The following is a 25,374-nucleotide window of genomic DNA, read 5'->3' as shown; positions in this document are numbered from 1 at the left end:
GCCCACTTGCCTGTATGTGCATACCTACGCATCTGTATTAGGTTCATGTACCTTAGTTGACGGCTCAAGGGTGTAGCGGAAAATGCTATCGACAGCACACAAAGCGTCCATTAACGGTTATAACTCGAGCTGAACAGAGGGCTCCAAAGAGCATAGAAGGCAATTATATCCTGAAATAGCACCATCCTAAGCTTCAAGTTGCTTCCATTCGCCAGGAACCTTGATTGCCTTATATGTAGGGGGGAGTTGTAAAAGTCGCGTACGAGACAATGTGGCTTTTGCTCGGCGTCCCAGCATCGGGTAGAATAGAGAGGTATAGGTAGTACATGAGGATGCTAAAGGTACCCCGATGTGAAATGTCGTGCCATCACGGCTTTACTCCCCTTTTCCCCTCTCTCTCCTTTTCTCAGGGTTGAATGTTGGAGTTTGTGAGGGTGAGCCTACGAGGCTGCTTGAGGGGAGAGAGGGAGCCTAATTGCCTTTTTTTTCTTCTTCTTTTCCCAGAATGTTCTCCGCTTGTTTGAGAGTACATCTAGTATTAGCTCAGCAGCCATCATGAGAAGGTAGAACAAGCTCCACACACAAGTCTCAGATGGGCAGGCTTGATTTAAAGTGCAAGAGAAAAGATGACGCATCACCCCGGAGTTCGAGGCGCTCCCCCCCCCCTTTACATAGGTAAGGTATTATCACATAGGGTAGCAGTAATAACGAGCAATCTATCCAAATTGAGTGTCCGCCGGGCCTGTTCACCAGGCAGCTCTTTTCTCTAGGTTGGTGATACCATCCAATCCTTTTTGTCTCCCCCCCCCCCCCCCCCCTTGGCCGTTCGTTGTCGCCTCGCCTTTCAGGTCCGCGAGGTTAAGGCAGGGAGGGGGCGTGCAGACTCGACATTTCGCCGTGACACAAGTGTCAACTCGTTGTGTTGTCCAATGGCGAAGCCCAGGCACTTGGTCGGCCAGCCGGGACCGAAAGGAAAGGAAACACGTCCAGACAAGACAACGTTGCCCCGTTTCGCGGGTTCACCTTTACGTGTGTGTGTGTACGGCATGCAAGAGAGTGTGCTACCACGAGTGTACGGCATCGACAGGCTCGGACGCCGGAGCACAGAGCATCAGAGACTACAGGTACAGGCAGGTTGCATCCAGATGTACTCCGTACTACCCCGTACTCCCGTCATCCGAAGACCTTTGTCTTGCCTTGCCTCTGAGTTTTTTTCTTTTTTTCTCTTCCTTACTGAGCCAGCAAGAGAAACCTGGCAAGTCGGGAATCTGGCGGCTCCATTCGGGCAAAGCTCGTCCGGCAAGGTACATGGCGCGAAAAAACAAGTCTTTTTTGCATGAAGGGACAGATGGATAATGCCCTGCACGAAAACATGATCGTTGGCATTGACCGCACTCACAATCTGTACGCGATGCAGATGATGTGCAGCGCTTGGCATCAGATGGGAATTTTCTTTTCGTTGAAATGCCCACTGCTGGTGATGTGGACTGCCAGCACCATCAATCGCAGAGAGGCGCGAGGAACTGCGCAGTGCTGTGCTTCCCAGCCCACAAGGCCTCACCGAACCAATCCAACAAGGCAGCCAGCGCAAGCCGTACAACTACTTCATGATGAAGCAGCTAGGTAGTAGTGCGCGAAGCATTGGAGCAGCCCTGGCTAGAAACCGCTAGAGTGTGCGAAGAAAGCTTGGGCTGCCTGATAACAAAGCTGGGTGACGGCGCCGCTGCTTGTCTGTTTTTTCTGCTTGCCGCCCTCCTGCCGGGCCTCGGGGCTTCTGGACCTCTGGGGTTGGGAGCCCACACGCATCGCGTCCGCTGCTGATGGGCAAGGCAAGGGGCCGAGCTAGGAGATGAGCGCAGGAGGCTAGCAGTAGCAGGCTGGAGCTGGGAAGAGCCCCAGATGGCCAGATCCGCCGGCGGCTGGCTGTGGCACGTCAGAGAGGAAGTGTGTGGGTGGGCGTTGAGTGTTGAGCAGCTCAGGAGGTGCCCACTTGGGGCAGACACAGAAGAGAGGGGAGGAGGAGGAAGAGGAGGATAGTGCTAAGAGGATACATTAGCAAAGAGGCACGAGAATCCACCCGCACCAGGAATAGGCACTAAACCTAAGGTATCCCATGTACCAAGGGACCCACTGCGCTAAGTGAGCGGAGACCGTTGGCAGAACTTCTTTTTTTTCCCTTCCCAATGACATGTGGGCGGGTTTGCTGGAAAAGCGGGGCCGATCCTGACTCGGCACGGTAGGGGGTGTGCGCATGCAAGAAGCGCAGCGAGAGGGCTGGAACCGCTCACAGGGAGGAAAAGGGAGTTGGCGCACAATGGCCCCCCCCCAAGATGTGCGCATACCTAGTATACTAGCAGCTCTCACGGGAACATGACGCGCTCGGTGCGGTGCGAGTATCATGTATGTGTTAATACTCGTACGACTGCGTCGAACTGGCAGCATGCGTGTGTGTGTGTGTGTGTGTGTGTGTGCCTGTCCCTAGCGCCTGGCAACCCGCACAGCCAGCATGCGGCTGGTGGCCGAGCCAGCTTTGACCATTGACGCACCTCCATCGTCAGCAGGCGTGCTGCCCTACCTACATGGACATGGACATGTGGGCATACCTACATATGTAGCGTGTACTGCAGGGCACGCGGGCCATGCACCAGCGGCTCATACAATCTGATAGGTGCACGAGGTACTCGTACCTGCCGGCACGCACAGCACGTGGAGCACAGCTGTGCGCGCTGCTGCTGCTGCTGCTGCTAACGCAGAAAACACGGGCACCGCTGCAGCAGGAGGTATTGCAAGTACATACAGTACAGTACGGTACGTGTACTCCGAATCTGAGAAGATGTTGTGCCTCTCGTCACTCGCTGTCGTGTTTGCCTCGACGACTTGTCTCTTGTCGCTCTCTCCGGGACTTCCCCACCAAACGAGGCCAACGCACAGATGCTACCGCTACTACGTACTACTAGGTAGGTATGTAGTAAAACGTGCCAGTTCGACGATGAGGACACATCACATCACATAAGTGTTTACACCCAAGGTGCCAGGTGTTGTAGGACGAAGCCCTGAGGTAGGTAGGTAGTTGGTGGCAAGCCAGCACAAAGCGTCCCCACGGCGAGGCTCCGGCTGTTGGGCACGCATCTGCCTGTAGGTGCTGTACGAGTACGCAGGGCAGCGCACCGCAAGCAGATGCAGGCCAGCCAAGTGTGCTTCAACCTGCCGGCGCCGCCTCCAGGTAAAAAAAAAACAAAACAACAATGGGTTTGCATCGGCCGCCGCGGCTCCAAACGGGGCGCCTGAGCAGAGCAATCTGCGGTAATATTCTCCAGGCCGGCTCCGCATCTTCACCTTCTGTTTGTTGGCGACAGCCGTCCATGGGCCTGTTGCTTATGTAACAAAGGCTGCCTCATGCTTGCAGGAAAAAGGCCGAATGCAAGATGCGGGTCCCGGTATTATCTTGATCCTGACTCGGAGGCTCTGGGAGGTAAAGACACACACACACACACACACACTCACTCGCAACTCGTCCCGCGCCATCCCTCTAATACTACCTTATTCCCATTAGGCGCTGCAGCCTCAATCACATGACCGGCCTTGCGCTGTTTCGGTGGCTTTTTCCCCTTGATCCTGCTTCGATTATCCCCGACATGGAGCCAGACGCCAAGAAATCCCCGGGCTGCCAGCCCTTCGATTTTCCATCTGCTTCCGTTGACACCATTTTCTTTCCCGTTTTCTTCTTTCTTTACTTTTACCAGTTTACTGCCCTGAACGTACTAGCACCTTTTCTTACAGTACTAAACAACTTCTCGTCTGGCGCTCCGCAGCCGCCGCCGTGTCCCTCTTCAGAGTGTGGTTTTTCATCACCGGTTCTGCTCCGACGATGGGAAATGAGGTGCCACCCGGTGAGAGCAGCCGTCCTGCATGGAGACTCCGCCTGAACAGTGCGAGGGCTCGACAAGGAGAAGATGCAGACCTCTCGTCGGCACTCAGCACCATTCGATTAACCTTATGCGATCGCGGGATGCGATGCGTATGACTGTTTCTGCCTGTGGTGCAATACCTAATACTACTACCCCCTCAACGGCCGGCGAAAAGCGAATCGAGTGGCTTGCCAACCAAGTTTCCTCTTCACAGTTCAACCGCCCGTTTGGCCGCACGCCACCGTTCTGCTGGCGCCACGACGATGAAGTCGAGTTCGGTTGGCAGCCACCCTGTCGATTCGGATCGCGTCTTTGTCGCATGCCGAATGGGGGAACGCCTCTGTTCCTGTGCAACGGCCGGTGCTACATACCTTTTGCCAATACTACCGCCATCGACTGCCAAACGCCCTGGTGCCACAGGCCGTGGATCGTTTCGCCCGCCAGAACTCGGGACAAGAGGTGCTGCTGACAACGCATGCCCACGAGCCAACCAAACGCAATGTCTATACCCCCCCGGACCCAGACCGGGGGCTGAACTGCCATGGCCACTCGTATCGAGAGCTGGCTGGCGTCGCCAATGATAACTGAAGATCCCCCCGAGAGCTAAAAGGGAGCTGCTGCTGCCGGTTGGCTTACCCGCTGGATCACCGCGCCATGCTTGTTTTTGCCTCGATGCGGCCATGGGTCCTCAGCGATTGGGACGCGGACCCTTCCGTGGCCCTGCGCCCGCGATACATATCGTACAGCGATGCGGCGGCTCTGCTGCGAAAAGGGCACGCACATGCACAGCAGCATGCGGTGGTGTGCTGTAAAAGCATGAAATAATAAGGAGCACTCGGAGTAGTCATTCATTCTTTATTCTTGGATTTCGGGTTATATCCATACCTCTTACGACGTACTCTGTTCCTGAGGAAAGGGAAGCATCGGATGATCCTGTGTGGCTTTGCGACCGCCGTCACTCAATCGCCGTATCGCTGTGGCTTCAACCACCACAACCGACCGTAAAGTAGGTACATGTAGTCTTGCAGCCATGCACTCTACCTAAAACTTGATGTCGCCGGCAGAAGCACCCAACCGGGCACTTGGCTACTGATCCCCAGAATGGCATTGCGCACTCTCAGCTCGTGGCCAGAGGCTGCATCGCCAAGGCATGAATGACCCAGGACGACGCCCTTGTGCGCCGCAACTCAGCAGCTCGCCGCCAGAAAGTGAGGTGACCTGTTTCTCTCTCTCTTCCAACCACTTTACCCCAGTGTATCCCCCCATGCAACGATCAATCACCCCCCAATCAAGTACTTATTCGTATATTCGTTAATCGCACTATTAAGGTACCTTACTTACCTCAAGGACTGCGCAGGCTCTTGGTATCAACGCAAGGCACACACACACAGACACAAACACACACTCACTCACAGCACATCGTCTGGCAGAACATTCTAAGCCGCCCGCCGTCGTCCGTCTCAGCCGCCTTTGCCCAAGAATCCTTCGCCTGGGCACCGGGTCGTTTGAAACACTGCTAGTGCTCTCATGCTCAGGCTCTCTCTCCAGTCTCCCGTCTTACTGCTAGTACCCCTCGCAGCGCGGCGACCCGTCATCGCATCTCGAGCGAGTGTGAGTGGGCTGCTCGTGCTGCTGAGTCTCGGGCGCTACCTCACAAACTACAGCGAGAGGTACGTACCTACCCTGCCTAAGGTAGCCTGCACTGACGATTGGACCCGCCTTTTCCCCCCCAGCCGCCGCGAGCAGCTCTGAGCGGGCAGGTACGGGCACGACAGGCAAGGTACCGGGCGGTACGTACCGCAATTCGTACTGCCACACCATCTCGCACAGGACCCTGCCCACCCCCCCACTCTGTGCCCTCGGCAAGGAAGACACCAAAAAGCCGCCAAGCATGCAAAGGCCCCACAGGGCCAGGGTGGCCCCGCTCGCTTCCCAGACACCCCCGCCGTGGCTGTAGCGCGTCCTTTCCCTCCCATTTTCATCATTCTCATGGGTAAGGTAAGTTTGTCGGTTCAGCAGCGCAGGTCCGTCCTCCACAAGACCAGCCCTCTCCCCGTCACCCGTTCTCTTTTTTTCTCCCCTCCATCACAGTCTGCAGCCCGTAGCCAGCAGCGTTCGGGGATCGTGGACCTTGACGAGTCTCGTGCCATCGCGACACTCCAGCTCTTCTTCTGCCTAGACTTCTAAGCCTCGTCGGCCTTTTGCTCTCGCTCGGCGTACCTTTTATTGCCCTTGCGTAGTTTGTTTTATTCTTCATTCTTCAGCTCGTCGGCCCGAGTGTTGCCGTCACCAGCAGCCCTCAGTCGGCCTGCGTCTCCTCGCAGTGTTTGCACACTCGAGCCATTGGACTGTCGCCGCAACCAACCGCCCTTTTAATCGACACGACCCGTCGCCGGCTGAAGAGCACTCTCGCGCGATCGCGTCCAGATCGACAATTCGTCCAGGCCCGCGCCGCTCAGACCCTTCACCGCCCGCGTTGTCGCGACAAGCCGCCGCCAGGAGCATCGCGATGGCGAACCATCACCCATCGCCCACAATGATGCAGATGCAGCATCAAGCACCTCCTCCTGTGGCGCCGCCTCAGAATGTCCAGCCAAACCACTTCAGCCCGTCGCACCAGATTGCGGCCATGAACGAGGCCGTCTGGTTGCAGATTGGTATGCCCCGTCTCCCCCCCTCCCCCTTTGCTTGCCAGCTCACCCTGGCTCGACTCTGGTACTGATAATCTGAATAGGAAGCTTCTCTGAGTTGCTGCGAATGCCCGAAGAAGCAATGCACGCCTACGAGCGAGCCCTTCAGGCGAATCCCAACTCGACCGCCGCGATGAGCGCGATCGGAATGCTCCTCAAGGGGCGCGAGGCTTTTGACAAGGCGCTCGAGTTCTTCCGAGCCATCGTCCAGCTCGACCAAAACAACGGTGAAGCATGGGGCAATCTCGGTAAGCTGCGATCACGGCCATTCGAATCTCGTTGATCTATGCTCATGCGATGCTCTGCAGGCCATTGTTACCTGATGACCGAAAACCTACAAAAGGCGTACGATGCCTACCAACAGGCCCTCGTCAACCTGAGAGATCCCAAGGTACGTAGGCAACGCGCTGTATGGCCCGCATCCGCCCGAGTGCTTGGCTAACCTTGGCACTCACACTCACAGGATCCTATGCTGTGGTACGGGATTGGAATTCTGTATGATAGATACGGGAGCTACGACTATGCCGAGGAAGCATTCTCCCAAGTCATGACGATCCAGCCCGACTTTGAGAAGGCCAATGAAATCTACTTCCGGCTGGGCATCATATACAAGCAGCAGTCCAAGTTCGCCCAAAGCTTAGAGGTAAGGCAACGTTCTTGTTGCGAGCAGACACCAACGTTGGCCATTGTTACTGACAGCATCTCCAGTGCTTCAAGTACATTGTCAATTCCCCTCCGGGGCCCCTGACCCAGGAAGACATCTGGTTCCAGATTGGCCACGTGCACGAACAGCAGAAAGATGTAAGTTTTGTGTGCTTGGCCGTCTTTTCTGCCCGAATTTGTCATTTGCTGACGTTGTCTCGCAGTTCGACGGCGCCAAGTCCGCCTACCAGCGTGTGTTGGACCAGTCGCCAAACCACGCCAAAGTTCTGCAGCAGTTGGGCTGGCTGTACCACCAACAAAGCCCAGCATATGATTCCCAAGAACGCGGTATCCAGTATCTCGAGAAGTCTGTCGCGGCAGGTGAGTCAAGCAACATTCATAATCGGCGGTGTACTGCCAAAGTCGGCATAATTGACACGTTTCACCAGACAACCAAGATGCGCAAAGCTGGTATCTTTTGGGTCGCTGCTACATGTCCCAGCAGAAATATCCCAAGGCCTACGAGGCATACCAACAGGCTGTGTACCGCGATGGGAAGAATCCCACCTTCTGGTGCTCGATTGGTGTGCTCTACTATCAGATCAACCAGTACCGAGACGCGTTGGACGCGTACTCCCGAGCTATTCGTCTCAACCCTTACATTTCCGAGGTCTGGTACGACTTGGGTACTCTGGTACGTTCAGTCTTTCATCGTTGCGATTTTTCACTTCACGGGCGACGGGTTGCTAATACTGTGAGCAGTACGAATCTTGCAACAACCAGATCGCCGACGCCCTCGACGCCTACCAAAGGGCAGCAGAGCTGGATCCAGGCAACCCGCACATCAAGGCTCGCCTCCAGCTTCTCCGGTCTGGCGGCACCAATGGCGGCCCCCCGCCTGCAGCTCCTCAGCCTGCTGATATGCATCCATCGACATACCAGACAGGCCCTACGGGTCCTCCTCAATGGGGAGGGTCTGCGCAGCAGCAGTCTGCTGGCCCCCCTGCTGCCACTCAGGCGGCTGGCGAGAGCTGGGCGGGCAGGCTGTCGAATGTGAACCCGCCGCCCCAGCCACCTAACCCCTACGAAAGCAGAGGCGGCGAGCCCTTCCGTGGTGGTGGCCCAGCGCCGCCTCTCCGACAGCCCAGCCCTCCTCCGCAGGAGCCGCCGGCACGTCAGCCGTACCCCGAGCTCAACAGACCGGGCCCATCCCGGCGTGGCCCATCGCCGCCGCCGGCTCATCAATATGCCCAGCCTCTCCCCCCACCGCCTCCCCAGTCCCAACCTCCGGCGCCCGCGCCAGCTGAGCGACGAGTTGTCAACCCCAACTGGGGTGGTGCGACGCCCTCAGCATCTGCGCCTCCCAACAACCCGCCTCCGAACGGCATGACTCCGTTCCGGCCCGCCAGCAGCCCGCGCACCGACGGCCGTCCTCCGATCCATGACAACCGCATGCCATCCCCCAAGTCGGCCTACCCGCAGCACCCGGCTCCTCCTCCACCTCATTATGCTCACCACCCGGAGATGCCCCCTCAGAGCGCCCCTGAAAACAACGCACAGCCCCCGCCTCCCCCGCCTCCTCCTGCGCCGATTTCTGAGCCACCTCCACAGCGCATGGAGGATCGGCCTTCGTCTGTAGGTCCCAAGAGACATCGGGAATGGGAAGAGGAACCCGTGTCCAAGAAGCCCGCCAACGAAGAGACGCGGGCACGACTTGGTGACTTGCAACACCGCAGACCATCCACCCCTCCCCCGGCCCGTGACGCGTATCGTCGCAATTCATCCGAAGCTCGCCGAACGGAAGAGCAGCGTCGCCCCGAAGAGTCCAGGAGGCCTGATGAGCCACGCCACAAGGCGGAGAGCTACCATCCTTCCGAGGCTGCTCATCACACACAGAGCCATAGTGTGAGCTCCAACCACCTGCCGCCGATGCAGCCGGGAGCGGGCCCCATGACTGGCGTCGTCCACGAAAAGCCCAACCCTCCCGTCGTTCCAAAGGAGGAGCCTCGGGCTGAGCAGGGTTCCGCAGCTCGCCCAGCTCCCCCGCCAGCCTCAGAACCCGAGCGTGCTGCTAGGAAAATGGACGTGGACGAGGACTATGACGACAGCGGAGAGGACGAGAAGAAGGCAGTGCTCACTAATGGCTCTGGGCCTTCCGCAGCTTCAAGCGACCTCAAGGCTGCGAACTCCTCTGCCAGCGTGAACGTGGCGTCTGGCCCTGCGCCCAAGTCTGAGTAGAACATCTTTCGAGAGAGCAGGGATAATGTTGTTTTACGGGCGTCTTGGGAGACGGCGGCTTTGCAGTCTTGAGTAATGTGACCCCGCGTTCTTTCGTCTGTTTCCTTTTTTTTTTTTTTTTTTTTTTTTTTACACTTTTTCTTCTGCTATATATCATACTGCCATTCCCGGCTCTATTACCCAGTACTTAGCTGTTTTCATATTTGGGGGGGGGGGGGCTGATGTGACGGACGGCAAGGGAAAAACGGGTTATTGGTCTTGGCTAAAACGAACTGTCGCCAGGGAGCGTTTTCCGTATGATACTTGTAGTCGTTTCGTTCTATCAAAGACTATCTTATGCTGATGCTCTCCCTGCTACCGTGTATATTTCTGTGACCAATCCGTGTATATTTCTGTGACCAATCCGTGTATATTTCTGTGACCAATCCGTGTATATTTCTGTGACCAATCCGTGTATATTTCTGTGACCAATTTGCACGTACACATAGTTTACATGTAGCAACCCCCGTCCATTGTAGGCTTACCTACCTACGAAGTATATATGTTCCCCCTTCGTATGTGTCCTGCCGAGGTCGAGCAGACCGCTCAGGTGCTTGGCTTTTTGAATCACGTGATCAGATTATCCTTGGGTTTGCGCGCAGGCATTGGCCACATTTGATTGGCTGAAAGAGTCCTTTATCCCAAAAAGGCTAGCCTGTGGACGCACGGGCCGCACAATCTGGGAACCTCAGGTCTCGCTTAAAATTTCGCACACAAACTATTTTCCCGGAAGCCCTTTTCACTTTTCTGCTTCGTGCAGGCTTCGTCAATTTTTCATACCAACCTCATCACCACACAACAGCCCAAAATGAGTGTATGTGAACACTTCCGAACCAAGGACGACGACGACAGTCGTTTACGGCTTCACGATGCTGACAATCAGGATAGCACCGCAAGTACGAGGCTCCCCGTCACGGCTCCCTGGCTTACCTGCCTCGGAAGCGCGCTGCCCGCCACCGCGGAAAGGTCAAGTCGTAAGTTTATGGACAAAGAACTTCCCGGAAAAAAAAAAAGAGAGAAACTTTCGAGATGGATTCACCTTGAAGGAGAAACACATGGAGAGAACTCAGTGCTAATCAATCGCGATTTTTTCCCACAGCTTCCCCAAGGATGACCCCAAGAAGCCCGTCCACCTGACCGCCGCCATGGGCTACAAGGCCGGTATGACCACGATCGTCCGTGACCTCGACCGACCCGGCGCGAAGGCACACAAGAAGGAAGTTGTGGAGGCTGTTTCGATCATTGATACCCCCCCTGTACGAACAATGCAGCCCGCTTGGCTATGTGCCTATGGCTAACATCTAATTTAGATGATCGTTGTTGGTCTTGTGGGCTACATCGAGACTCCCCGCGGTCTGCGCTCCCTCACCACCGTCTGGGCCGAGCACTTGAGCGACGAGGTCAAGCGACGATTCTACAAGAACTGGTACAAGAGCAAGAAGAAGGCCTTTACCAAGTACGCCAAGAAGCACTCGGACAACAGCGGCGCCTCCATCAACCGCGAGCTCGAGCGCATCAAGAAGTACTGCACCGTCGTCCGCATCCTTGCCCACACCCAGATCCGCAAGACCCCCCTCAAGCAGAAGAAGGCCCACCTCATGGAGATCCAGGTCAACGGCGGCTCCGTCGCCGACAAGGTCGACTTCGCCAAGGACCTCTTCGAGAAGCCCGTCTCCGTCGACACCATCTTCGAGCAGGATGAGGTCATTGACGTGATCGCCGTCACCAAGGGTCACGGTTTCAGCGGTGTCACCGCCCGCTGGGGCACCAAGAAGCTTCCCCGCAAGACTCACAAGGGTCTCCGAAAGGTCGCTTGTATCGGTGCCTGGCACCCGTCCCACGTCCAGTGGACCGTTGCCCGTGCCGGTCAGGAGGGTTACCACCACCGAACCTCTGTCAACCACAAGGTTTACAGAATCGGCAAGGGTGATGCTGAGGACAGCGCCTCCACTGACGTCGATGTCACCAAGAAGAAGATTACTCCGTATGTTTTCTAGCCCATCCTTTTTTCTTTATCTCCCGGCCACAGGTTTGCTAACATTTTTTCCCTCCCAGTCTCGGTGGCTTCGTCCGCTATGGTGAGGTCAACAACGACTTCGTCATGGTCAAGGGCTCTATCCCTGGTACCAAGAAGCGTGTCGTGACCCTGCGCAAGTCCATGTGGACTCACACCTCAAGAAAGGCCCTGGAGAAGATCAACCTCAAGTGGATCGACACCTCGTCCGAGTTCGGCCACGGTGCTTTCCAGACCCCTGCGGAGAAGAAGCAGTACCAGGGCACCCTCAAGAAGGATCTGGCCTCCGCATAAACGTGCGCGTCGCCTACTCTTTTCCTTTTTGCGCGTCATGGTCATTGCATTGGTGTCGGATCTTTCGGTTTGCCTTGCTTATTTTGGGCTGGGTTTTGGGGCTCTCATAATGGGATGAGCATGAAGAAGAAAAAAAAAAGAACGAATTTCAGCTAGAAATCTGAAATACCAGAATGAGATTTCCTGTTATGATAATGGAAATCCCAACGCATGTGCATGCCCAAGTAGCGGCGCCAATAGACAAAGCTGACCAGTTACCTACATGATGGAATCTTGCCGTGACTGTTGTGAGAGTATCAAGCTATATGAGGTCAATGGCACGATTAGGTCGCCTTTCTTCACTGCTTTCTCATACTCAGGTTATCTATCTCATGTTCAAAAGCAGAGCAGCACCAAGCACCTCTACTCGCCCTGGCCTCTTCACCATCGAAGTATGAGGCAATATCTTCCAATAGAATGCTGTAATAGGAGGGAAAAGGGAACCAACATCAGCAATGCTCTCATGGTGAAGTCGGAATGGATCTGGACCATGGCGGCTTCTCAACGTAGGGAAAACACGCAACGACAGACTTGACAGGGATAAAGACTTATCATGAATCTACACTTAGTGAACAAAAGCTGTCCGTCCTGGGGCTTCCTCCTGAGGCGTCTGACACAGCAGGGTAAGCATGAGTGATTCTCCCACAAAGATGAGAATCAAAATACCTAAGGTCTTTCTGTCAATCTACTAGCTACTAGCCTTATATCACTAGCATATAACCTGGACCCGTCCACAAGAGACTCACTGGTCTCAGTTATGGATTGTGCTTCATGGTCGGGTAAAAGATTATGGGCAGCATCAACTTCTCAGCTTCTGCCTTGTTGCTCACCGTCATTTATCTTAGACTCCTCCACCCTAATCTGATTTCAGATTTAAATTGAGACAGCGAGCTGATACAATGGCCAGGCGTAAAGCAGTGGCGCTGGAGGACTTCATTCATCTCGTCGCAAGTCCCGTCCAACAACAGCAGGAGCACTCATACAGTTGATCGACTTTGACAGGACGAAGGGTATGATGATATCTTGTGAAACAAAGAAAGAAACATGACTGGGACCGGATGCCACCTTCGGTGTGCAGTTGGTGTGAGCCTGAATGGCTGCTTGATTCATGACGGATGTCAATGCGCACTCTGCCAACTTGACAGGATTGATGATACGTGGAAGCTCCCATAGTGTTTGATTCACCTCCTACGCCATCAGATACTTTGCCCCCCAGAATAGTCGAATGTCGCGGGAACAAGGTGAGTATCTCGTCGAGGATTTATACACATGTAGCCGTGGAGGAAGTAATTCCGGCAGACGTTTGGGCTACATGTGATGTCGTGGTCACCAAACACCAAACTCCCCAGAAACGGCGAGACAGGAGTACGGCTGCACCTGTATGATTCAAAAGGTCGTCTTAATGCGTTGATCGTGCAGCTGAATGGTTACAGCCTCACGTTCGGGGAAAAAAAAAAAACCGATGCTCGACTCTCTATTTGTATTCCACGGCTCTTCTGGGTTATGAACTGCTTGGGTCAAATTAGAGGGGGAAAAAAAGGTTCTCGACCTCGATGCGTGGTATTGGATTCCAGACCTTAGCAGATGCAATTGGAACTTGGCTGTGGTGGCCTGATAGTCCTCTCGCCGCGCTTTTCGGGACACTATATCTCCTAGCCAGAACGATCTTGAGGAGAGACAGAGGACATGTCCATAGCTCAAAGGTGTGTTGGTGATTTGTGGTGGCGAATTAGAGGAAGACGGGAGGAAGATGAGATCAAAGATAGCAGAGGTTGAAGAGTAAGCCCCACAGCAGCAGCAGCTAGCGAGAAGCAGCTAATGCTGATGCTGAAGATTGCGGAGAAGAAGCAAGCCATTGGCTGAGGTATGGGGATTTCTGTGATTGTACATGCCTTGCTCAGAAGGAGAAACGAAGGGATGGTGCAGACTTTTGAGAGACGAGAGTGTGTGCTGGAAAGAATATGCATTCATGTTGACAAACTCAATTTTCGTAGTCAAACCGGAAGATTCTATCAAAGTACCTTGGTAGGTTCTTGGTGATGATGGTTGGAATACGAGGGCAGTGTCTTGTCGTCGCAGTAACTTGATGACCATGGGGGGGTATTGAGTACATGTGCCTGGATTGGGACTCGGCTAATTTTGAGTTTCTGCCCCTGTATCGTGTCGCTAATCAACAATCAACAACCCGCCTGGGATGAGAGTAACTGTTACAAATGAGCCCAGTCGGCTTCATACATGATCTTCACGGACATGGTACAGCAGACAAGATCGAAGCAAGAGAAATAGAGACAGCAGTCCACGTTGGTACATAGATGATGCTTTACCTGACCAATCAGGCCCGACGTCATAGTGTCTCAGCCAAGCAGGGTCTGTTAAATCGATCAATTTCAGGATCCATGGAGGGGCATCAAACAATGAAGGTACAGGTTACAGGTACAAATACTAAGATACAGGCACCAGACCGATACAGGTACAGGCAGGCAGTAGGTAATACAAGGTTACCTCCAGTAGCGCAGCAACGCGTCGCCTCTCACACAGCCCAAACCTGATACCTTAGGTAGGCAGTCCGCCGTAGCACGACATGCCTCGTCATAATATAGCGCCTTACCTCGCCCAAGCAGCGTCCAGGCCAGAACATCACCCAACCATCACGTCGCCTCAGTTCTTGTCCTACGGTCAGCCATGAGGGGGCTGCCCTTTGGCATCAGGTCGTCCTGTTAGCATCTTGTCCGTTTTCGCTTCCTTCCATGTCATTGCAGCCCTTCGGCCTCGGTTTCAGTCCAGCGACTCATCGTCACTTGAGCGGTTCGGCGACATCACAGCCATCAACCAACCACTACTAGATACCTATCCGGACGCCTCTTCCCAACGCCATCATCGCCGCATATATCATGAGAGAGCCTGAAAGCGACTTCTCCTCGTCTGGCAGCGAGTCGCCGCCGCCGCCGCCTCCTCCGCCCAAAGCAGAGCCTCACGCGCGCGTCTCTACTTCAGCACCGCATCATGCGCCTCATGCGCCTCATGAGCATGCGCCGCCTCCCACGAGGCGCCAAAGCATCGCAAACCGCCTGCTGGGGTCCTTCAACCAGGTCCGCAAAGACACCAAGGAGAGGGTCAAGAACGAGCCGCCGCCGCCGCCGGCCCCCGCCAAGCGGCGGTCGTCCGTCGCCGAGAAGTCGTCGCCCATGACGCGGATCCGCTCATGGCTCGACACGTGTAACGCCCAGCATAGCCATCACTGCAGCGGCGATGATCCGGATGCCGAGACTTGGCGGCCCGTCTACCTCGTCGACTCGGTGGAGCGATGCTTGGTCAAGGCCAAGCCGACGGATCGCTACCTTGCCCTGAGCTATGTCTGGGCGCCCCTGAACCAGCGTCGAGGCGGTCCTACCACGGTGGTGCAGCTCCTCAAGTCGAACATCGAGGCCTTCCAGTCGGACCTCCCAGAGGTGGATCTTCCCGAGACGATTCTCGACGCCATGTACATGGCGAGGAAACTGGGCTTCCGCTATCTGTGGGTCGATCAGCTCTGCATCGTCCAAGATGACGAGGTGGACAAGGAGAACCATGTCCGACACATGCCGTACATCTTTGCAAATGCATATCTCACCATTGCCGCGGCATATGGCGACCTTTACACCGGCCTCCTTCCCATCAGCCCGCGGCGACATCAGCGCGACTCCAAGGCCGGCAACAGCAGCAGCAGCAGCAGCAGCAAGGACCACAGTGAACTGCTGCGGCAGTCCAAGTGGAACAACCGTGGCTGGACTCTTCAGGAGCTGCTCTATTCGCGCCGCACTGTCTTCTTCTTCCAGGACACGGTAACTTGGGAATGCCATTGCAACCTCTGGCAGAAGAACTCGATAAACATCATTCCCAAGCTGCGGGCCAGCAGTCGACACGATTGCGTCAACCGTCTTTCCTCTGCCATTCTCGGTTATAAGCATCCTCCATGGCCCGACCTGGATGAGTATGCCCGCATCGCGGCCGATTATAGCGCAAGGAGGGTGACCTATGTCGAGGACACGTTGAGAGCTTTTTCGGGTATCACTTCTATGCTGTCCCGTACGTTTTCAGACGGCTTCATGTACGGCATGCCGCTCATGTTCCTCGACATTGCTCTGCTCTGGCGTCCTCAGGCTTCAATACGACGGAGGGCGCCCCCGCGAGCGCCTTTCTTCCCATCATGGTCATGGATGGGGTGGTGGTTCGATGGGGTGCCTGTCGACCTGGTTCTGTGGAAGGCCGCGGCAGATTATGTCGAAGAGACGAGTCCGACGAAGATAGGATCCAACCACAAGCGGCTTCAGGCCATGCAAACCTTCCGAATCAAGCCCACCGTCACTTGGCACCTTACAGACAGAGCTACCACAGTTCCCGTAGCCAACAACGGGCTGCGGTATCGAGATCTCCGGTCGCGCAAGAATGCCGGGACACCGCTGCCCCGTGGCTGGTCGAGAAGCGGAACGTCGTTCAAGCACGACAGCGACCGGACGACCGTCTTCAAGTATCCCGTGCCTGTCACAGATCCCCCCAAAGACGGACCACATGCGCCGACCCCGGCCGAGCAGACTTTCCCGGGGCCGCTCTTGTCCTTCAGGACGGCTGCTGGTCTCTTTGACGTTGACCTTGCCGATACCATGGCGCCCAAAGACGGATCCAACCCACAGATTGCGATTGGAAATATCTGGGGCAGGTCTGGGAAATGGATTGGCGAATTCAGAGCGCACGATGCCTGGATGGGCGTCCAGACGTCCAACTACGACGGAGGCGAAAAGCTCGAGTTCATCGCCATCAGCACGGGAATGGAGCGCAAGGGCTCGTTCATATTTCCGCCGGAGCGGTTCGAAGAAAACAAGGACGCGGACGGCATACTGGACTTTGTCAACGTGCTGTGGATTGAGAGGATCGGCACAGTCTGCTACCGGAGGGGCATTGGGCATATCTTGCTCAAAGCATGGAATGCACAAGTGAGGGATCAGGTGGACATTCTTCTCGGATAGGGGGGTGGGGTTCCATGAGAGGCACCCGGCATGTCTAGGGAGGTATGTGAGGTTTGGTGTTTTGAGATTCTGGTGCTTTGGACTTGGCGAGGCAGTAGTGGCGATTGCCTTTTCGATTCATGTTGATATTTGTACATATTCCGGTGCGATTTTGTCTGTTGTGCTCACCTTTGTCAATACATGTGGCTGGGAAGACGAGGGGATTTGAAGGGCACATGGCTGGTCATGTATCTAGTAGATAGCAGGCATTTGTATTCAATTGCTTCAATTCATCATGTCAGGCTTCTCTGTATTCAGGCTGTATCAGTCTAACCGAGTGAGCCCTGGGCTGATGAAATAAAAGCTGCCTTGGCACTACATAGGTATAGGTAGATACGCAGTCATCTTGCATACCTACCTTGATGTAGAACAAAGCTGCAAGACATGGAAGCTTGCGCGCACCGAGTGTCCATCACGTGGGCATTTCCGCGATGAGGGTTGAAGCAACTTGGGTGTCGTGTAAACAAGAAACAGACTAGTAATACCGTGCAATCATAATACCGTGATAAAGCCACATCTCATAATCTTCCTTGTTTCCTAGTAGTAGTTTCGAGTTACTCCTTCATCGTGCAACGTCCGACTTACATAGTATTGATGCCACGAGTCGACTGTGGGTGCGACAACAGGTCCAAGACTCCAAGCCATGTCCCACGGTGGCGTGTAAATGTGTCAGACAATCCGCTGTCAATTCTCGATTTCAGGTGATTGATATTTCTAAACCCATCGGGATCCAATTCAAGTCACCTACAGGCATCTTCTGGTACGACCAGCTTGTTCATCTCAAGGGTAGAGGTTCCTTAACTGACTGATTGATTGACTTACATCGGAACAGTATCCGCGAGTACATGCCCAGCCACCAGACCCCAGCCTCTTCGGAGGTATTCACCGGTAGTGATAGGTACATGTAGCAGCGACAACTAAACCCGCCCTGCCGCTCCAGCAGCCCTTGGCGGTCCATATACCTAGTACCTTACCTTACCTAGTAGTAATCGACGCCCGCGCCTGACCAGCTGCAGCGCAGTGACCAGATGCGCCCTGCAGCAGCCGTAGCAGCCCGCAAGTATTACCTTGTCGAACCCCAGACGTCACTGCCACTGACTTGCCTCGAGATGCTCCTTTCACAAACGTCACGAGTTCACTCCGTCGGCCTCCTCACGCGACCGACTCGCCAGATGCCCGGATAGACGGGGCGTGAGGGATACACCACAATTCCCTCCCTCTTTCCCTTTCTTACTTGCAGAAGGTCTCTGCCTGGACGACGCGGAACCATCTGAAGAAGAAACCGGAACGTTGGCTCCCGGGAACAAGTCACGATAACGGCATCATCATCATCACCACCATCACCGGCGCGCAATCGTCTCCAGCGTTCTTCTATTCCGGCTCGACGGGCCGCGAGACGAGAATGGCGTCGAGGCCAGAGTACCAGTCCTTGGACGATGTGGACGACCACACAGGAGCCACGCACGAAGACTCGGCTCTTCTAGGCGGCCAAGATGAGGACGGCCAACAGGTGCCCTTTTCGTGGATCGAATATGGCATCTTTTGCTTCCTCGGCATGGCCATGCTCTGGGCCTGGTAAGCTTTCCTCTCTCTCTCTCTCTCTCTCTTCACGCATGGACCAGATCAAATAGATATCTGACTGCTAACGCGCCATCGCAGGAACATGTTCCTCGCCGCAGCCCCCTACTTCGCCGCCCGCTTCGCCGGCGACTCCTGGATCGAGGCCAACTTCCAGTCCACCATCCTCACCGTCTCGACCCTGACGAACCTCGTCTCCGCCCTCATCCTCTCCCACATCCAGCACTCCGCCTCGTACCCCTTCCGCATCAACCTCGCCCTGGCCATCAACACCGTCATCTTCAGCCTGCTGACGGCCTCGACGGCCGTCTTCCTCGATGCCTCGCCGCGGCAGTACCTGGCCTTTGTGCTCGCCATGGTGGCGTGCACCTCCTGGGCCGCGGGGCTGATGCAAAACGGCGCCTTCGCCTTCGCCGCCGGCTTCGCCCGCCCCGAGTACATGCAGGCCCTCATGGTCGGCCAGGGCGTCGCGGGCGTCCTGCCGTCCATCGCGCAGGTCGTCTCCGTGCTGCTCTTCCCGCCGGGCAAGGAGAACAAGGCAGCGGCCGACGGCCGGGGCGGCGAGACGACGACGGGCGAGTCCTCCGCCTTCTACTACTTCCTCGCCGCCGTCGTCATCTCCCTCGTCACCCTCGTGGCCATCATCCCGCTCGTCCGGCGCCACAACCGCCTCGTGGCGGCTCGCATCCCCGACCACCTCGCCTCCTCCATGGCCAGCATCGAAGAGGCCGAGCGCAACAACACCACCACCACCCGCAAGGTCGTGCCCCTGCTGCACCTCCTCAACAAGCTCCGCTGGCTCGCGTGCGGCGTCGCCCTCGTCTTCGCCGTCACAATGTTCTTCCCCGTCTTCACCGTCAAGATCCTCTCCGTGCACACAGACGACGGCGGCCTGCTCTTCCAGCCCGCCGTCTTCATCCCCGTCGGCTTCCTCTTCTGGAACCTTGGCGACCTCGCCGGCCGCGTCGCCACCATGCTGCCCTTTTCCCTCACACATAGGCCGCGCCTGCTCTTCGCGCTGGCCGTGGCCAGGATCGCGCTGCTCCCGCTCTATCTCCTCTGCAACATCAATGGCCGGGGCGCCATCGTACCGAGCGACCTATTCTACTTATTCGTCGTCCAGTTGGTCTTTGGCGTGACGAATGGCTGGGTTGGATCGAGCTTCATGATTGCTTCGGGCGAGTGGGTGGAGGAGCACGAGCGGGAGGCGACTGGCGGGTTCATGGGCTTGTGCCTGGTTGCCGGCCTCGCGTCGGGCAGCTTATTGAGCTTTACGATATCTGGGATTTAGCATCTTGGATCTAATGGGTCATTTGTTTGCAAGGCGGTTCTTGTTTTTTTGTTTTGTATCTTCATTGGAGCGTGTACAATATTGCATACAGGGTATTGTTGTGTGATTTTTTTTTTTTCCGAGGCATTCGTTAGAAAGCATCCAATGAGCAATCTAATCTATCTCAGTGACAGAACAAAGAACGGGCGATGTGCGAGAGAAAAGAGGTATCAAGTAAGAAGATAGAAAAAAAGAATACAAAAACAAGAAACGAACATGTATGTACTGATGAAGACGATCATGGTAACGTGTAAAAACACCATGCGAACCTTCAAAATATGCCGCCGTTCTGTGTTCCATGCGGCCATCACCCCCCCTCTCTCCCATCCCAACCCCAACGAATTCCATGAAGCCATCAAATCCGGTGCAATTCCCCCCTTCACATGCATGTTTGTATACCTCAGGTATCTAGCCTTTTGACGCCCTCTTTGTTTTGTGTGCTCGATTTCCCAATACCAAATGCTCTGCAGGTAATAAAAGGATGAAAAGTTGAAGAAAGGTAGAAACGTGAAAAAGTTTTGAGAAGGGTTCAAAGGAGAAGAAGAAGAAGAAGAAGAAGAAGAAGAAGAAGAAGAAGAAGAAGAAGAAGAAGAAGAAGAAGAAGAAGAAGAAGAAAGCAAGCAGTCCATCCAGTGAGGTAGTAGAAAAGGTAGTAACAAGAATTCAAGTTCCATCATGTTCTGGCCAAAGGATCACACCTCAGAGGATTGTGATATATGGAAGTGGACGATGCGCCTCCCGTCTCTCTCTTGAAAGGCTCCAGGCCCTTGTGTAGCGTCGCAAGATCCGTCGTGTGCCTGTACACCGTCTTCCCCGCGCCCAGAGACGAGGCAATGTCGCTGCTCAGGCAGCTGGAGCGTCTGCTATGAGTCTTCGGGGGACCGTCTTCCATCAACAAAATGACTGCGTCCCCCGTGCGAGGCGGCCCGGACCACTCCAGGGCACACATTGACGGGGGGTGATAGTGGGTATCGCCGCAGACGACCCAGTCCGCGGTGTAAAAGCCCCCCTCGATGAGGTCCTGCTCCGTGCCGCGCCAGTGGCTAAACTTCTTCTCCGGGTCCTTGTAGTCGAAGTCGCCAAACCGAAGCTTGATCTCCCCCTCATCGTTGGCAGGCACCAGCGCAAAGCATGTGCAGTCCCGCAGCGTCATGGCAACGACAAAGTCGAGGTTCGTAGGGGGTCGCAATGGCCCCACGTCATCAAGGCTCTTCTGGCAATCCCTCAGCTTTCGGAGTGCTTTATGGTTGATGATGTTGTCGAGAATGGTCTGGATGCGCTTGTCGTCCTGCAGGCCGGCGAGCTGCGGAGCGATTCGAAACGGTGACGAGACCTGCCGAGGACAGTCGGGGTTCGCAATCGCGATCGGACATGGCCGTCTTTCAGGGCGCGGCGCCTTTGCGCTGGGGGCTTTCAGATAGTTGCGCAGCTCCAGGGCGCACTGCCTGCACCTGATGGCGGATTTGGGGGCGCTGGGTGACTGCAGCAGCCATTTGGGCTTGAACTCGATGAGAAGGGAGCCGTCATCGCCTATGAAGGGACATTTGTTAGCACCGAGTTGGCAGACGGGCAAGACGTTGAGAGCAAAGCGGGCAGTATAGGAGACAGCGTAAGCAGACGGCTAACCAAGTACACCACACTCACCCTTTGGCCGCATGTCCTCCACCAGAAACCCCCAGGAGGCGTGGCCAATAAAAGAAGCCTGGAACTTGGGCTTGCGCAGGTGGTTAACGTCCCGAAGCATGGCGTTGAGCTCGTCCACAATGCCGGACTTGTGCAGCACAACCAGCTCCTGGTTCACGGCATGGTCGCCGAGATGTGGCTGGATCTCGCGGATGAAGAACTCCTGTTGGCGGAAGTAGTAGTCGGAGGAGGTGGGAGCGCGGCCCAGAGACGGGGCTTTGGCCACCCTCAGGAGTTTGCCTATGAGTCAAGCACAAGGCACGAATTAGCATGAAGCAGTTTGCGCACTCGGCCTTGTGTAACCACCACCTAGCGTGGACGAACGAATGGGTGAGTGCTTCGAGGCTCCAGCACGTTGCCAGGCTGTGGGGGTTCAGCCCGCTCGTTGCCATCGCCATCGAGCGTCATTGGTCGTACGGCGCCCGCCTTCTCTGAGACGGGAAAATGCGCAAAGGGAACGAAGGATAGGTGAGGTGGTCAACGTACCTTGAAACTGCGCGCCGACGCGGCTGTTGGGGGGCACCTTGATCTCAAAGACGGCGTTTGCGGCGCCTTCGCCGACCAGCCTGACGGGCTTTGTGCCTCGCGGCAGGATGCTGACCAGCGGGTGGTAGGCGCCGTCGGCGCCGTCGTCGATGCCGCTGCCGCCAGTGCTGGTTCTGCTGCCGTCGATCTTCATGTCGAGCGCCTGGATCGGGGTTGTCTGTAAATGTCGGTGTCGATGTCGGTGTCGTCGAGTTCGAGCTCGGGGCCGAGCTTGGTCGCGGCGCTGTTGGCCGTCGCCGTCGCCGTCGCTTTCGCCTTCGCCCTCGCCCTCGCCCTCGTCGTCGCAGGCCCTTTCACAGGCCTTGTCGCAGGGCTGGCCGTTGCTGCGGTCTTCGTCGCAGTCGCGGGCACAGTCGCAGGCACAGGCGCAGGAACAGGCGCATCTGAGGTTGCGGGAGCGGTCGTAGCTCATGGCGCGCAGCCGGGCCATGTCGGCCGAACTGACAGCGCCGGGAACAGCCTCATCGTCAGAGTCCTCGGCCAGCGAGTCGGCGTTGGAGGGCGAGTCTCTGCCGGCATCAGACAGGAAGTCGTCGTCGAAACAGTCGCCGCCGGCAACGGAGGACCCGTGATTGGAAGCCGAGTCGTAGAGCAGCTGGGGGGGCAGCTGCAAGAAGGCCTGCGCCTCCATGATTGGGGACGGGCGCAGGTCGCTGGACCCCGTCCTGCAGGCCCTGCTGCAAGACCTCCGCAGGGGCTGCAAGGCACTGAGTCGGGGGGGTGGGATGGCGCTGGAGCGGCAGAGTCTCAGGGAGCACAGAGGCCAGCCCAGCGGTCGAGAGGCATGGATGGATCGAGCCTAGGTAGGTGCAGATACTGTGTGTGTGTGTGTGTGTGTGTGCTGTGTGCTGCAGCCCAAGGGAGGAAGACGCCGCGTGTGACGGGCACAAGCGATATCGCCGCAAGGTGCTCGATGCGCAGGTCGCTGTCCAAAGCAAGTAGGAGTGTTGAATCCCAGGGCTATCTTGTGCCGTGTAACGCAGGTGTTCTCATCGGGGGACCTCTCGTGTTCAATTTTTCTTTTTCTCTTCTTTTGTTCTTCTGGTCTTGCCACCCCTCGTTCTTCGTCGCTTGGCCGCAGGTCGACGCCGAATGAAACGACGGGACCCAATGGTGGAGAGCAGGAGCAGCGTGGCGGCGGTTATGATCCTTGCGAGGGAATCAGGACGTGAGTCTCGCTGATAGGCGAGGCGGAAGAGGGCGAGAGGCGACGAGAGGTGCCTTTGCAGGAGATCTTGGCCGGGGTGAGGTTGCGAGAAAGGGGGAAGTGAGAAAATGTGGCTTGTTGATGGTCGATAGGTAGTTTTAAGCTTTGCGTAGGCAGGTAGTAGTAGTAGTAGGTAGGTAGGTAAGATAGGTATGGTATAGTATAGTAAGGTAGTAGGTAGTCGACGGATCGAGGACCGGAGGCAAAGCCGCCCGCTATGGCCAGCTTATTATTATTATTATTATTATGACCATGGCTGCCATTGATTGACTTGCGGTCTAAATTACACCGCTAATACCTGACAACAGGATGGACATTTGAAGGTACGCACCTTTGGCACAGGTACAAGGAGAGCCGCAGGCACGAGCAGAGCACGCCGCGAGCGTCGATGAGCAACGGCAAGCAGACCGATGGGATAGAGTAGATATACATACATACTATGTGCCGGGTCAGGCATGGGAGGCCGGTATGTATGTTAGTATGTGTGTGTATGTACTACTACAGCAGTCTAGTACAGTGGCCAGGCAGGTCGGCATCCTGTCGAGTGGCTCAGCCCAGCCGGTGATCTGAGCTGCGAATCTGACAGCTGGAACCTGATCGGAAGCCTGCTGGAAGCCACCACCACCACCACCACCAGTTTGCGTTTGTGCCTGGTGCTACAATGTTAGGTATGTACTCAAGTTCTAGCATCGATTCACCACAGCCGCGGGCATCTGTCATGGATGGTTGTATTCGTACCCAGGTACCTATGCAGTAAGTACGTAGCAGAGCGGTTCAGGCCATCCATAAGGCACCTTCCATTACATACCAACCTAGGTATTGCTGCCCACCACCACTTTCTCGCGGTGGCGTACAAAAAGGCTCACTTCAAGACCCCTCGCCGCAAACGAGGGCGGATTCCCATTCATTATTGAGGGGACTTTGGTGCCGACTTGGCACAGGCAGCTGAAGTCGCATCTAGTGACGTGCATGCCTCTCCCCTTCCCCCCCTTGACTCCGCAGCTCGCGCTGGGCTCTTTCAGGACAACGGCAGAACCGAGAGCGCGGTGGTGGTTGCTGCTAAGACGGTTCGAATCTCTGCTCGCTGCCAATCACAGCGACGAGACACCGACGACCTCGGCGGGCTTATGTATACAGCCTTGGAGCAGCTGGGAGGGGGGGGAGCAGGGCTGAACACCTCAACCTATTGTGCTGACGGCGTGCTGCTGGGATCGAGAGGGAGGGAGGTTGCACCGCTTGCGTGCGAGCCCGTCCGGGGCATCTCATAGGCGGGCGACAGGTGAGGCTGATGGCGCTTCCTTGGGCTATGCGGCCTCCTCGCGCCCTGCTGAAGCTCCTGACACGAACTGTCTCTCTTGTGTGTTCCTCTTGTCTCTCTTCTTCTGCCTTGGGATTGGGAATGTCACCGCCGCCTTTTGATGTCACGATGCCGGCGATGGTGGGTCAATGCTACCACCCATTTTACGCTGCTCAAGTACCTGCAACCTAGAATTGCTCCATCTGACACCAAGGAGGCGAGGTACTGCATACAAACCTATTCTGTCAGGTTGGCTCAGTTGAACGAGCTGATCTCCGTCGTGGGAGGTACTTCAACTTGTACCCCGTTCCGTGCTCGCAAGCTGTCACTGGCGACTTAAAGTCGTCTGCAGCTGCACCACGATCAAGTGTGCGCCTGACCGTGTACGTGTATGCATGTATGACCCGAATGTGATGCATCACAGAGCACCAGCTGTCGTCTCTTTTTCTCCATTTTCCAAAGGTGGTGTGCTACCTACCCATCTTCCTTCTATCACGGACTACGGGTGTTATCACGGAACCGATTCCAACATCTTTTGAGAAGAGAGAAGAATAAAAAAACAGACTGCTACAAGGCCGCGGATACTGTTCCAAAGAGGTACTTGTCAAGTACTGTGGCTACCCAGGAGAGGGCACCCTTTTTGCCCCGGATTTGCAGACCCTGTGATGTCATTTAGGGAGCCAGCCACATGCACTCGATAGTAGGGTTGACGTCGAGGTGCAGCACACGGTCCCCATACGAGGATCCTACTACAGTACTAAGTAGTAGCAGGCAAGAGATGCGTAAGCAACAACTTGAAGCTTGTGCTGTCGTGCGAATCGCACGGG

The 25,374-nt window shown here is 55.8% G+C and overlaps 5 protein-coding genes across 5 annotated transcripts; 4 read left to right on the top strand and 1 right to left on the bottom strand.

The window, feature by feature from the left end:
- Window positions 1-6,444: 6,444 nt before the first annotated feature.
- On the top strand, window positions 6,445-9,145 carry TRIREDRAFT_102616 (uncharacterized protein; the record flags this gene model as incomplete). Its single annotated transcript, XM_006961549.1, has 8 exons — window positions 6,445-6,565; window positions 6,643-6,846; window positions 6,907-6,989; window positions 7,062-7,241; window positions 7,307-7,399; window positions 7,465-7,621; window positions 7,690-7,934; window positions 8,024-9,145. Coding segments are annotated over 8 exons (2,205 nt in total), but the record flags the coding sequence as incomplete, so codon positions are not given.
- A 1,163-nt stretch (window positions 9,146-10,308) lies between these two features.
- Window positions 10,309-11,830, top strand: TRIREDRAFT_73765 (uncharacterized protein). Its single transcript, XM_006961548.1, has 5 exons — window positions 10,309-10,331; window positions 10,406-10,491; window positions 10,617-10,773; window positions 10,828-11,501; window positions 11,573-11,830. The coding sequence occupies exons 1-5, from the start codon at window positions 10,326-10,328 to the stop codon at window positions 11,823-11,825; spliced, it is 1,176 nt and encodes a 391-aa protein (XP_006961610.1). The 5' UTR covers window positions 10,309-10,325; the 3' UTR covers window positions 11,826-11,830.
- Window positions 11,831-14,278: 2,448 nt separating this feature from the next.
- On the top strand, window positions 14,279-17,067 carry TRIREDRAFT_119645 (uncharacterized protein; the record flags this gene model as incomplete). The annotated part of the gene is made up of 2 exons (XM_006961547.1): window positions 14,279-14,284; window positions 14,708-17,067. 2 exons carry the CDS (start codon window positions 14,279-14,281, stop codon window positions 16,865-16,867), a joined length of 2,166 nt encoding a protein of 721 aa, XP_006961609.1. The 3' UTR covers window positions 16,868-17,067.
- Window positions 17,068-18,208: 1,141 nt separating this feature from the next.
- On the top strand, window positions 18,209-19,775 carry TRIREDRAFT_73764 (uncharacterized protein; the record flags this gene model as incomplete). Its single annotated transcript, XM_006961546.1, has 2 exons — window positions 18,209-18,481; window positions 18,566-19,775. The coding sequence occupies exons 1-2, from the start codon at window positions 18,309-18,311 to the stop codon at window positions 19,773-19,775; spliced, it is 1,383 nt and encodes a 460-aa protein (XP_006961608.1). The 5' UTR covers window positions 18,209-18,308.
- Window positions 19,776-20,487: 712 nt separating this feature from the next.
- On the bottom strand, window positions 20,488-22,674 carry TRIREDRAFT_102612 (uncharacterized protein; the record flags this gene model as incomplete). The annotated part of the gene is made up of 3 exons (XM_006961141.1): window positions 20,488-21,344; window positions 21,459-21,737; window positions 21,984-22,674. 3 exons carry the CDS (start codon window positions 22,672-22,674, stop codon window positions 20,488-20,490), a joined length of 1,827 nt encoding a protein of 608 aa, XP_006961203.1.
- Between the last annotated feature and the right edge of the window lie 2,700 nt (window positions 22,675-25,374).

The sequence above is a fragment of the Trichoderma reesei genome (genome assembly GCF_000167675.1).
Source record: "Trichoderma reesei QM6a unplaced genomic scaffold TRIREscaffold_1, whole genome shotgun sequence".
In the NCBI taxonomy this organism is placed as follows: domain Eukaryota; kingdom Fungi; phylum Ascomycota; class Sordariomycetes; order Hypocreales; family Hypocreaceae; genus Trichoderma; species Trichoderma reesei.
The sequence above is the reverse complement of the archived record's forward strand: the minus strand, read 5'-3'. Positions and strand labels throughout refer to the sequence as shown.

Excerpts from the sequence above, each read along its gene's own strand:
- TRIREDRAFT_73765 (XM_006961548.1), top strand. Across the intron at positions 10,492-10,616 it reads CACCGCGGAAAGGTCAAGTC|CTTCCCCAAGGATGACCCCA; the intron begins GTAAGTTTATGG and ends TTTTTCCCACAG. Across the intron at positions 11,502-11,572 it reads ACCAAGAAGAAGATTACTCC|TCTCGGTGGCTTCGTCCGCT; the intron begins GTATGTTTTCTA and ends TTTCCCTCCCAG.